The 12,746-nt window shown below is 50.7% G+C and overlaps 1 protein-coding gene across 2 annotated transcripts; it reads left to right on the top strand.

Annotated features, from left to right (window-relative positions):
• Nucleotides 1-1,432: 1,432 nt before the first annotated feature.
• AGMAT (agmatinase) lies at nt 1,433-11,293 on the top strand. 2 transcript variants are annotated; one of them, XM_045475751.1, is made up of 7 exons: nt 1,433-2,020; nt 3,257-3,459; nt 5,665-5,713; nt 6,774-6,969; nt 7,684-7,863; nt 9,721-9,805; nt 10,466-11,293. In XM_045475751.1, the coding sequence occupies exons 1-7, from the start codon at nt 1,749-1,751 to the stop codon at nt 10,537-10,539; spliced, it is 1,059 nt and encodes a 352-aa protein (XP_045331707.1). In that variant the 5' UTR covers nt 1,433-1,748; the 3' UTR covers nt 10,540-11,293. The 2 variants fall into 2 exon arrangements, with proteins under 2 accessions (XP_045331707.1, XP_045331708.1); XM_045475752.1 differs by lacking the exon at nt 10,466-11,293 and adding an exon at nt 9,932-10,450 and having other exon boundaries at nt 1,454-2,020.
• The last annotated feature ends 1,453 nt before the right edge of the window (nt 11,294-12,746 follow it).

Below are 12,746 nucleotides of genomic sequence, written 5' to 3'. Positions count from 1 at the left end.
AAAAAAAGTGGATTGGCTTCAGGAAGCGTTATCCGGTGGGAGAGTGGAGACACCAAGTGGAAAGCTGTAGCTGGCACCACAGTAACAACAGAGGGAGCCAGTGGGGGTCTTGTAAGCAGGGAACCACGAGGACTGAGCAAAGCACTGGGCAGAGAGCAGGATCAAGAAGGAGGTGGAAAGTTGCTGAGCCACAGGCCACCTGAGGTGCCATCAGACCATCCAGGTGGGGAGTCAGAAAATGGGCAACTGGGGGGCGCCCCGCGGGTGGTTCAGTCGGTTGAGCGTCCGACTTCGGCTCAGGTCATGATCTCGCGGTCTGTGAGTTCGAGCCCCGCGTCGGGCTCTGTGCTGACAGCTCGGAGCCTGGAGCGCGTTTTGGATTCTGTGTTTCCCTCTCTCTGCCCCTCCCCCACTCATGCTCTGTCTCTCTCTGTCTCAGAAGTAAATAAACATTAAAAAAAATTAAAAAAAGAAAGAAAGAAAACGATACAGCCAGGACAAACACTATGGGAGAAATGGTGGTAGAATCTGTCCGTAGGGGTGGTAAGGGAGTGTCGCTTTTTTTTTCTGGAAAACGGCAGGGACCTGTTCTGCAGCCCTCTTGCGACACTGAACACCCAGGATTGACCATTAGGAAACTTTGCCCCCATCTCGCAGAGTGGAGGCTGGGCAGTGTGGGTTTAAGGTGTGACGTACATGTAAAGGTTACCATTGAAAATTTTTTCTTTTTAACATTTATTATTTTTGAGAGAGAGAGAGTATGAGCAGGGGAGGGGCAGAGAGGGAGGGAGACACAGAATCTGAGGCAGGCTCCAGGCTCCAAGCTGTCAGCGCACAGCCGGACGCGGGGCTTGAACTCACGACCTGAGAGATCATGACCTGAGCTGAAGTCCAGCGCTCAACCGACTGAGCCATGCAGGCGCCCCATGAAGGTTACCGTTTAAAGCCAATGCCGGCCTCTTCCATTCAATTTCAACTTCCAGAGATTAAAAATGTATACCACCACCCATGGCTCACATAACTTCATGACAAGTCACTTTTTCTTTCCCCGGTGGTCCCCCGCCCCAGAAATAAAGAGGACTGGAGATTAGGGGGCCCCCTGGCAGTGTGACCTTCACCAAGCTGGTCTCTAAGGCCTTTTTAAAAAAAGGTTATTTAGAAAGACTCTACGCCCTGGGGCGCCTGGGCGGCTCAGTTGCACAGGCCTCTTGATCTCCTCAGGTCAGGTGTTCAAGCCCAGCCTGCGGCTCAGCTCCGATGGTGCAGAGTCTGCTTAGGATTCGGTCTCTCCCTCTCGCTCTGGCTCTCTGCCCCTCCCCTGCGCATGCTCTCTCTCTTTCTCTCAAAATAAATAAACTTAAACAAGAGACTCTGCTTCCCGGGAATCTTACCCCAGGCATTTCGTAACACATTATTTAAAAAAATGCATTTCCAATTTCTCTTCCTTAGAGAAAGTTTTCTTTCCCCCCTTTAACTCTTTCTGCCTTAAAAAAATATTACTCTGAAAGGGAGAAGCAGGCGCCAAGGGCTTGCTTTTGCGGGGCGCAGACCCCAGGGACAGTGCGGTGGCCGCGGGGTGGGGGCGGGGACGTCCCCCGGGGCCCGCTTCTATTTACCGAGGGAGCCGGAGGCCGAAGTCCGGAGAGGGGGCGGGGAGAGCGCGGCCCCTCGCCCGCCCTTGATCCCCAGGCCGCCGGCCTTTTGAGCACAGTCGGCCGTTCGGGCCGCTGCGGGGACCGGCGGGTGACATGCTGCGGAGGCTGGCGTCCCGCTGCGCCCGGCGCCTGGGGGCCCTCGGGGGCGCGCGTCCTGCCGCGGGGCTCCGCCACCTGGGCCGCAGCCCCCGCCGCCGGGCCTCCGATGCTCCCCGGAACCAGCCCCCCAGCTCCGAGGTCGTGGCCCGGCCGGTGGGCGTCTGCTCCATGATGCGGCTGCCGCTGCAGGCCTCCCCCCAGGGGCTGGACGCCGCCTTCGTCGGGGTGCCCCTGGACATTGGGACCTCCAACCGGCCCGGGGCGAGGTAAGGCCCGCAGGACTGGGGGACACGTGGCCGGACCACCCGAGGCCACTGGGCGCGAAAGCCCCACGGACGGCGCCTCCCCTCAGCCAGGGTGGGGGTGGAAGCTGGTGCAGGCTCCAGACCGCCCCTAATCGACTGACAGCCCGTTGGTTTCCCCCCTCCCTCATCACACCATGCCGATGGCACCTGATCTAGATGGCACCCGATCAAGAATTGCTCAAATACGAGGCTTTTATTTTTTTTAAGGTTAAAAAAATATATATTATTTTTTAAATTCTTAATTTTTTTAAACATTTACTCATTTTTGAGAGAGAACGGGAGACAGAGCATGAGTGGGGAAGGGACAGAGACACACACACACACACACACACACACACACACACACACAGAATCAGAAGCAGGCTCCAGGCCCTGAGCTGTCAGCACAGAGCCCCACGCGGGGCTCGAACTCACGGACCGCCAGATCATGACCTGAGCCAAAGTCCGACGTTTAACAGACTGAGCTAACCAGGCGCCCCTAAAAATTATTTTTAAATAACCTCTACACCCAGCGTGGGGCTGGAATTTACAACCCCAAGATAAGGGTGGTAAACTCTATCGACTGAGCCAGGCAGGCGCCCCAAGGCATTTTTTCCCTAAGATCATGGCAGAGGAAGTGAAGTCTGTTTTCCTAAATAGTGAGCATCAGCTATGTCTGATTGGGCTCAGCCACTTTACAGATGTAAATACTGTATAGACGAATAATCTGAAGTAGAAATGCCACCATTTATTAAATGTCTACTAAATGCAAGGTGCTTTGCATAAATGACCTCACTTCATTCCTATAACATCCCAGGAAGGTAAATATTTTACAGATTAGGAAACTGAGGCTCACGGAGATGAAGAAGTTATCTAATGCCATTTAGTAAATTGGTGATGGGTGGGCTTCCAAGTCTGTGCCTTTAATCTCTTCAGTATACAGCCTGGGTTTTAGTGATTCTCAATCAGGGATGATTTTGCCCCCAGGGGACATTTGGTGGTGTCCTTGGAGGACTTTTTGGTTATCACAACTTGCTCCTGGCATCTAATCGGTTACAGACAGACCAGGGGAACTATCTCACAATGTACCGCATGGCCCCCCACCTCAAAGATTCACCCAGCCCCAAATATCAGCAGTGCAGCGGCTGAGAAACCCCGGCCGAGGTAGGACCTCTGACCTTTCAGGGATGGCTCACAGGATGATTCTTCCTCCTCCAGATTTGGACCCCGGCGGATCAGGGAAGAATCCGTGATGCTTCGGACAACCAACCCTAGCACGGGGGCCCTCCCCTTCCAGTCCCTCTCGGTTGCAGATCTAGGTGATGTGAATGTCAATCTTTACAACCTTCAGGACAGCTGCCGTCTAATTCGAGAGGCCTATCAGAAAATCGTAGCAGCTGGCTGCATTCCTCTGACCTTGGGTAATAACATCCACCAGGGCAAGTGCAGTTCTCTGCACGGAGGGTTTATTTATCACGGGCAAGCCGCGGTGAATATGGAGACGGTATAGGAAAGAGAATTTGTAATCCTTTTTGTTTGTTTGTTTGTTTGTTTTGAGTGGGGGAGGGGTAGAGAGAGAGGGAGAGAGAGAATCCCAAGCAGGCTCCATACTCAGTGTGGAACCTGATGCTGGGCTGGATCCCACGACCGCGAGATCGTGACCTGAGCCGACCTGAGCCACGATCGAGTTCGACGCTCAACCAACTAACCCACCCAGGCGCCCCTCTAATTAATGTTTCTTCTCCCCTGGGGAGAGGATATTTACATTTTTGGATTGGTACGATTGACAGGGATGGACTAGGGTGAGGCAAACGCATTCACTTTAATGTTTATTTATTTTTGAGAGAGAGAGACAGAGCGTGAGCAGGGGAGGGGCAGAGGGAGAGGGAGACAGAATCCAAAGCAGGCTCCAGGCTCTAAGCTGTCAGCACACAGGCAAGGCATTTGCTTTAGTGCAAAATTTAAGGGGGGAGGGGGGGAGGTGCCAAAAAGTCAACAATAAATATGACTGACTTTTCCCTTTTGCCTGAGGCTCCGATAGGGCTCAGAATAGCAGTGTTACTGATCCTATCTTTCTTTAAAATTTATCATGGATTTTTTTGGGGGTACTGGTTTTGAATTTTAAAAGTATTACATTAAACTAGTATTTATCTTAATTACTGAGGTTTTTTGTTTTGTTTTGTTTTGTTTTTGGTGTCCCTTAAATTTTGCATCCCAGCAAGTGCCTCTACCCACCCCACCTTTGTCACCTCCCTCCTCCATTCCAGGCCCCGGGGGAAGGCTCACAACAGGGGCTCAATTGTGACTTCCTATTTCAAGAACCTGCTTTTATGTGACTTTGAGAGAGAGGTGCGAAGGGGCATTTTCCTCCAAGTCAGGGTCTCTGTCCACCTATGGAGCAGTTTTCCTCTTATCCCCCCACCCCTCCCACCCTTCTATTTCTCTTTCTCTTCCAGTTCACAAAGAGTTAAAATGACACAGACCTTTTTCCAAATATCCAAATGTATTTTTGCCAAAAGCGTGGGCCCAGCCTGCAGAACATCGTGCGTGGTGTGGAGTGTGGTTTCTGGAGGGACACAGTTTGAAATCTCAGCTTTACCTCTCCCTGGCTCCTCCTGCGTCATTTCCTCACCTGTAAAATGGGAATCATAGCACCTACCTCACTGTGTTGTGTGAGGGCCACATAATGAAAGCACACATAAAGCGCCCCGCATCCTGACTGGCATATTTTGAGCTTCTGTAAATGTGGCTACTGTTGTTTTTAATGGTCATCCATCATAATACTTCTTTACTGAGCTGGCCAGTGCAGTGCCCATTAGCCACATGTGGTTATTGAAACTGAAATTAATTTTCAGTTGGTTTAGTGGCCGACTCTCCATTTCGGTTCAGGGCATGATCTCCCGGATCGTGAGTTCGAGCCCCGCATCGGGCTCTGCGCTGACCGTAAGGAGCCTGCTTGGGATTCTCCCTCTCTCCCTCTCTCCCTGCCGCTTCCCTGCTCGTGCTGTTTTTTTCCTCTCAAAATAAATACACTTAAAAAAGTAAAATTAAAAGTAATTAAAATAAAATAAAAAATTCAGCTCCTCCGTGGCATGAGCTACATTCCAGTGGCCACATGTGGGGAGTGGCCACCACGGTGGCCAGTGCAGCTAGAGAACATGCCCATCATTGCAGAAAGAAAGCTCTACTAAGCTTTAATTTGTTTCCTCTTTTTAAGTTTTATTTATTTGTTTTGAGAGAGAGAGCCAACAGGGGCAGAGAGAGAGAGGGAGAGAGAGAATCCCAAGCAGGCTCCACGCTGTCAGCAGAGCGCTCGACACGGGGCTCGATCCCACGCACCGTGAGATCATGACCGGAGCCAAAGTCAGATGCCTAACCAACTGAGCCACCCAGGTGCCCGTTTCCTCTTTTGGATGACAATGTAATCCCGAGTATCCCGTGGCCATGTACCCACCACTGAACGAGATCTCATTTTAGCTGAGTATGTTATAGTTCTTCAGTCCAATCAAAAGGGTGGCACCGTTGGGCGATTTGAGGATTGCTCTGTAAAATACACGGTCCCCGCCCCCCCCCCCCCCCCCCACCTCTTATCCACATGTCAGATGTTTTCTTTTCCCTCTTTGCAGGTGGAGATCACACAATCACATATCCTATATTGCAAGCGATGGCAAAAAAGTAAGTCCCAGGCGTCTGGTTCCACACAGGGTTTCAAACTTCAGGGGCTAGGGAATGAGTTGTTTGTGACTCCCTGGCATCGAGTGACCTCGGCTGGCTCAGGTTATTTGGGGTGATAGGAAATTCCCGGCTGAGTTGCTTCTGTGGATCAAAATTAAGGTCGGGCGAGCTCCAGGTGTCTCTGTCAGTCACCAGCTGGGAGCCAAGATGACTTATTTTTAACACTTCTGGCCACCCTGGCTTGCCCTACATCGGCTCTGGTGAATGCATGCTCAGCCTGTGCCTCTGTTTTGGGAAGATGAGCCCCTCGTGAAATATACAACCCCAGTTAACTTCAGTTTCTGTTTTGCTTCAAAGGCCAAATGCACAATGATGTTGCTTGCCGGGGAGGGGCCCCGTTTCTTCCCGAAGGGGCCCCTTCCCCAGAGAACGAGAAAATGGATATTCTAGTAATGGAAGTCTACCAGGGACGAACTAAGTTTGGTTAATTAGCTTGAAGAAGAGGCAGGAGGGCCAAGGCGGTGGCAGCTCCAGTATCCATATGAGGGAAAGACATGTGGGCAGCCTTCTGGTTGGTGGTGGGTGGGCTCAAGTCTTTTCTGGAGGCTGGGCTTGCCCAGCATCGATTTAGACGATATGTTTCTTTGGGGCGGCCGGCAGGGTTGGTGGAGATTATGGAGAGGGAGCTGGGTTTGAAGCTGCTTCTTGGTGCCCCGGTTGTAGACAGGCTCTGATTAGTTCAGCCGAGCTCACCTGAGCCCCCATCCTTCCTTCTCATCCTCCTGGGCCTCTCCGTCTCCAAGTGAAGAAAGTTCGTGGTGCTGGGTAGTGGGTGGGTAAGCTTCGGTACCTGTCTGTTCTCTGCCTGCCTTTCTCCGAGTTTATCGCTCTGAGATGCTGAACGATTTGCAGACGGAAACCAGTTGCAAGGCCGGTAATTGATGGCAGGTCTCCGCTCCGTGGCCATGAACTGTGAAGTTTGGAAGTTCGGTAGCCTAGAGGGTGGCTGTGCTCAGGCCCCAGGAGGAGGTCTGGCCTCTGAGCTGTGTGTTGTCATCAGGCATGGCCCCGTGGGGCTGCTGCACGTGGATGCCCACACGGACACGGCTGACAAGGCCCTAGGAGAGAAGGTCTATCACGGGACGCCCTTCCGCCGGTGCGTGGACGAGGGACTCCTGGACTGTAAGCGTGTGGTGCAGATCGGCATCCGGGGCTCTGCCATGACCCTGGATCCCTACAGATACAGCTGGAGCCAGGTGACAAACCAAACGCCCCTCCCTCTGTCCCCAGTCTGCAAAGTGCCCTTCTGTCCGGTGCCCCCTCAGTGGTAGCTGTAGATTCAACAGGGGCTTCAGTGACCAAATTCAGAACACGGGACGGAAGGCCGAGTGTCCATCGAGAGGGTCACGTGGAGCCTAGAGGAGCGAGGCTGTTAGTTCGTGAGGCAAAGGCGGCCTCTCGTCGCTGGGGTGGGGAGACGGGCGGAAACACACCCATCCCTGGGCCCGTCGCTTGCTTGGAAAAGAGCCGGGGAGGCCCAAAGCCAAGGCGAGCGGCCTTTTCAGTTCTTGTCCTCTTCCCCACCAGGCAGAGTGGCTCCTAGGTGGACACGTGTGACAAGATCCCAACAGGAAAGACCCAAGTCCCCTGCTTTTAGAGTGTGCCAAGGCTAGTCTTGGAGGAGGTGCTCCCAAGAGCTGACCCGAGTTTCTCCCTCCCGTCCTAGCCAAGCTGCTCTCTGATCCCGTCCTCCTGGGGCAGCTTCGACTTCCTACCTGCTTCTTCACCAGCTGTCGTTCCTCCCTTCCTCACCAGTCAAACGGGGACGACCGTTCCGTCCTCGTGAAGATTGGGGGTCACGTGTGAAGCGTCCACAAGCACTTGGCGTGGGGTTGGCACAGGAGAAATGCCCCGTAAATGCTGCCATGCAGAAGCCTCGACCTCCTGCTCTTTGCTTCCTGCCTCCTCAGGGCTTCCGGCTGGTCCTGGCTGAAGACTGCTGGATGAAGTCCCTGGTTCCTCTGATGGGGGAAGTGAGGCAGCAGATGGGAGGCAAACCCATGTACATCAGCTTTGACATTGACGGCTTGGATCCCGCCTATGCCCCGGGGACAGGGACGCCCGAAATTGCTGGACTCACCCCTAGTCAGGTAAGGAGGTTTCACCAGTGATAGTTCCTGGGGGTGAGGATTCTTAGCCAGCGGCCCCCCCCCGCCACACCCCCGCCCCCCACTTTCCTGGGACGTGTAGTGAGTCTTCAGGGTCAGGATAGGATTTTAAAAGCAGAGCACTTGGCCTTTTACTCTGCTCAGGGCTGACCACAGGTTGAACACTCTTCTGGCTCGAGGAGTGGACTGATTTTTTTTTCTCACATTTTTATTTATTTTTGGGACAGAGAGAGACAGAGCATGAACGGGGGAGGGGCAGAGAGAGAGGGAGACACAGAATCGGAAACAGGCTCCAGGCTCTGAGCCATCAGCCCAGAGCCCGACGCGGGGCTCGAACTCCCGGACCGCGAGATCGTGACCTGGCTGAAGTCGGACGCTTAACCGACTGCGCCACCCAGGCGCCCCGGAGTGGACTGATTTTGGCAAAGGCCCTCATTTCTTCTCTGGGACATAACTGTTATTTGAGCTTTGTGCCTCTGATCACCTGTAGTTGGTTCATGGGGACAGTTCGCAGCATCCCCTCTTAAAAACACTGAACTTATCTTTTGGGGGTTAAATTTAAAAAGTGCTCACTATGGGACTACCTACCAAGGTAGTTCAGGAGTTTTAGAAACATCCAAATAAAGCTCTCTCTTTTCCTTTTTTGAGACAGGGAGAGAGAGAGAGAGAGAGAGAGAGAGAGCGAGTGCACATGAGCAGGGAGGGGCAGAGGGAGAGGGAGAGAGAATCTCAAGCAGGTGACGTGCCCAGTGTGGACCCTGACGTGCGGACCCTCGTGACTGTGAGATCATGGCCAGAGCCAAAATCAAGAGTTGGATGTTCAACCAACTGAGCCACCCAGGTGGCCCCCAAATAGAGATCTCTTAAGGTGTGCTGAGTGTGAATTAATGCAGGAGGCAGAATTGGAGTGTGGTTATAACTGGAAGGTAAGCTGCAGGAGGGTAGGGCTTTTATTTTACCAGTCCATCCCTCAGTCTAGAACAGTGCCTGACTTAAAGGGTAGGAACTCAAAGGCACTTGAGTAAATAAATGAAGGCCACTTCCACCTATCAGTGATCTTATCTCCTCTAAGAAAGGGGCGTGTTAGCAACTGCCTCTTCCCAGCCATTCTCCATCAGTTCCCCTCCCCTCGGAGAGATTTCTAAGACGCAGTGCTCATTCCTCAGTTTATCATTCTTCTGGGCTTTTCACCGGCACAATGGAAACTCTTTGAGATGACGTGACTTCTTCCTACCATCCCCCCTCACTTATCTTGTCTTCTGGCCACATCCAACTACTGGTATTTCTTTCCATCTTGGGGTCTTTGTGTGTATCTTTCTGCCCAGGCTGCCCTATCCCTAATCTGCTTGGTCAATTCCTTGAACTAAGTGTTTCCACCTTGGGGAGGGCTTCCCCCAGCTCTTTGGGTGGTTTTTGTATTATACTTTGCTACACTTGTGTGTGTGTGTGTTTTTTTTTAAAAGTAATCTCTGCACCCAACACGGGGCTCGAACTCACAACCCTGAGATCAAGAGCTGCATGCTCTACTGACCGAGCCAGCCAGGGACCCCTACGCTTGCTTTTCTTGAAGCCTCTCATGCATGACATTGAAATGACTGGTTTGCTTGTGTCCATCATCACACGATGGACCCCCTCGGGAGCAGGGGCCGTGTGTTGGCCATTTGTGTCTACGTGATGCCCAGCAGTGTGCCTGGCAGTCGATAAACGTTTATCGAGCAGAAGCAACAGCTCCAAGTCCGAGGGTGGGCATGCATTGGGAGAGATCCACTGAGATCTCTGTAGTTGCTTTTCCCGGTCAATGGTGACTGCTGTGGACAACTCAGGCTTGGTCTTGGGCAGGCGCTGGAAATCATCCGGGGTTGTCAAGGCCTGAACGTGGTGGGCTGTGATCTTGTGGAAGTGTCACCGCCTTATGATCCTTCTGGTGAGTAAGCGACAGTACTGTGATCTGTAAGCAGCTGCGAGTTTAAATTCTATTAATCTGCTTAATAAGTAGAAGATGGCTGCGTCCTTTTGTATAACTTGGGAACCTGCTGCGCGTGTTTTGCAGTGAAGAAAATAAACCTATTGCTCCACACCTTACAGACTAATTAACTCGAACACACACCCCTGGGAGGTGGCTCTTACTAGCTTGCCCTCCCGTCAGCAGAAGGAAAACCAGCCCGCAGGAACAGTGATAAGGTACTTGGTAGTAGGATAGCACAGCCCCCCCCCCCTCCTTTGCTGTTTCATGGAGAAGTGAATTGTCGCGGCCTAAGTGATGTTTATTAATACTAAAAAAGTGGGCAGTTGGCTGGTTTAGGAGAGATATTCAAAGCGGAGGCCGCCCCAACAATTTCAATTTAGAGAACTTAGACTGAGGCCCGTTAGCTTCGGAGGAGGGTAGGTGATAAATACAATACACACCATCATTATAGGCTTTCCTTTGGGGTGGGAATCTGTAAACAAAGAGCCTTCTGGTTCAGGGGAAAGCGTGTCCACAGGGTGGCTGGGTAGAAGAGGGAATCTGGAAAGGCAGCACAAAGGCGAGCGAGAGGCTCGGCCCGCTGGCTCGGTGTTCACCTTTGGTTTTTTATCTTTGTAGGAAACACGGCCCTCCTGGCGGCTAACCTGCTGTTTGAGATGCTGTGTGTGCTCCCCAAAGTGACAGTCGTCTGAACCTCGTGCTCTTCCTGATCAATCAGCAGCTTGTGTCGAAGACAGGTTCTCAGGAATTTATGTGCAAGAGGCCTGAGTACTCAAGAGTTTATGCCAATAAAACCTTCTGCTAGAGTGTCACTGGAGGCTGTAAAATCGGGGCATTCAGTAGAAGTCTGATCCAACAGCTACTATTTCTCAGGAGTCTGAATTGAAGAGAAGCACGTGTGTTGTTACAAGGGACAGAGCATTTAGTTTAGGATTATCTAAAAACTGGAGAAATGAAATTAAAAAACAAACAAACAAACCCATAGGACAGAATCCCGTATAAACATCTCCTATGTCTCCAGTTTCTCTTCCTTTACACTATGGCTCCTCCTGAGGAACTCAGGGCTGCATCTGGGTTTTAGGCCATTTGTGAACATAAACAAATAGTTGGAAAGTAACATGCAGACTCTCACAAAGAAACTGCCCACCCGACAGCCCAGGAGGGCGCATGGAATGTCTTTTCAACCAGACAGCGGGTGGCCTCCAAAGTGCCCTTGGTGACACTTCCTTAACCGACTCCCTGCCTCAGTTTCGCATCATCTGCTCTTTGCGCTGGCCCACCCTCTAGGATAGCAGCTCCTGAGATCTGCACTGAAGATTCAGGCATGTGTTTGAGTTACACGCAAATTCAATTTTGTTGAGAATGGGTCCACGATCAAATCCTCCTCTCCTGATGCAAGGGCGACGCGTAATCGTCACACATTAAAATAGTTTATTTCTGTTTCCAGTCTGTAATATTCTTAAAACAAAAATAACATCAGCTTCAGTGCCTGTTCACAATACAAAACAAAAACAACATAAAAAAGACACCATTTGCCAAGTGAGTTATTTGTTCCTAAGAGTATCAAAAGTGCAAAATATTCACCTTCTTTTCAGACCGCTCTCTAAAGTTTCATCCTCCTCCTTGACAAACTGAGTGGACAGATACACAGCTGCCACACTGCATTTGTTTCCAAGGGACAAGGTCAGGCATTTGGATGCGAGCAATTATTTCATCTGTAAAGACATTCTGCATCAGCTTTTAAAGAATTTTACTTAGGAAAAAATTTGAGTGTCTGCTTCCAATCTCTTTTCCCAAACAAAGCAAATCACTTAAAACACAGTTAGACCTCATTTCTTTTTAAATCAGGAAAAACATGTATGTGCTGAACGAGGAGGCAATCGGCCTATTAATTTGAAAAGTACGGCCAAATTTTCACGGTCGGTAGGCGATGGCAGAGAGAGACCATGGTGCTTAATGGAAGTCAAGGTGGTCTTATGGAAACGCTGCTGACTCATAGCTGACAATCTCTTAGACAAATTATGCCACCGGCACCTGGACGATAAAAAAAATATTTGTAAGTAGGTGTGTATTCTACAAAGACTTGTTTTAGGCCAGTTTTCATCCCCATCCGCTAAACATGATGCGTAGTCTCTATCAACCAGAAAACCCTACTTCTAAAAATAAAACAACATTGTCAGTCTCAACATATTCAAAGGCCAGGAAGTTAACTTAAAGCTGAAATTAGGTCTGTGTGATTACACACAAGAGGGGAAAAGGTGGCATTGGCCGAGTGTGACAGCGGCTCATTCATTTGACACAAAAGTAAACAAATTCATGGGAACGTTCAGGAGGATAGGCTTGGGTGGTCAAGGGCGAAGTTCAGTCGAAGTAAAACCTCCCTAGTGTCCTCTTGGGGGACATCTCTTTCAGCCCCAAACAGACCAGTGGAAGAATTTGCCAGGAATGTTTCTAATCCTATTCTCACTTTCCTTTCTCAGTGCAAAGGAGGGTGCGGCTAACTGTCCGAAGGTGCTTTTGATTTTAATGGGAAACATTTTTAAAGTGAACAAAGCTGGGGAGATTCTGTTTTCAGAAATGAAGGTCACGAATCCCATTAGTACCAGAAGTTAAAAATAAAAGCCCACCACTGAACCAAAACACCACTCGCATCAGCAACGTGGCCATAAAAGACCTAGAAAATAACTCGGAGGACGGTGCATCGAGGAACCAAATGAGTCCCTTAATCATGCCTGCCTGGGCCAGGTGCCAGGAGGTACGGCCACCAGAGCAAGCATCCAATTTTTAGAGGATCATGGGGAGAAAAAATGCAGCCTGGCAGTGATTTCGTTCTTTCTTTTTTAAATAAAGCTACAGACTCCACGGAAACTACAGGAACTCCTGGGCTTAAATAATTAAT

This window comes from Leopardus geoffroyi, chromosome C1, assembly GCF_018350155.1.
Source record: "Leopardus geoffroyi isolate Oge1 chromosome C1, O.geoffroyi_Oge1_pat1.0, whole genome shotgun sequence".
Taxonomy (NCBI): Eukaryota; Metazoa; Chordata; class Mammalia; order Carnivora; family Felidae; genus Leopardus; species Leopardus geoffroyi.
This window is presented reverse-complemented; position numbering and strand designations above follow the sequence as displayed.

Coding starts and splice junctions, on each gene's coding strand:
- AGMAT (XM_045475751.1), top strand. CDS start 1,749: ATGCTGCGGAGGCTGGCGTCCCGCTGCGCCCGGCGCCTGGGGGCCCTC. Junction 7,864..9,720: donor CTGGACTCACCCCTAGTCAG/GTAAGGAGGTTT, acceptor GGTCTTGGGCAG/GCGCTGGAAATCATCCGGGG. Junction 9,806..10,465: donor ACCGCCTTATGATCCTTCTG/GTGAGTAAGCGA, acceptor TTATCTTTGTAG/GAAACACGGCCCTCCTGGCG.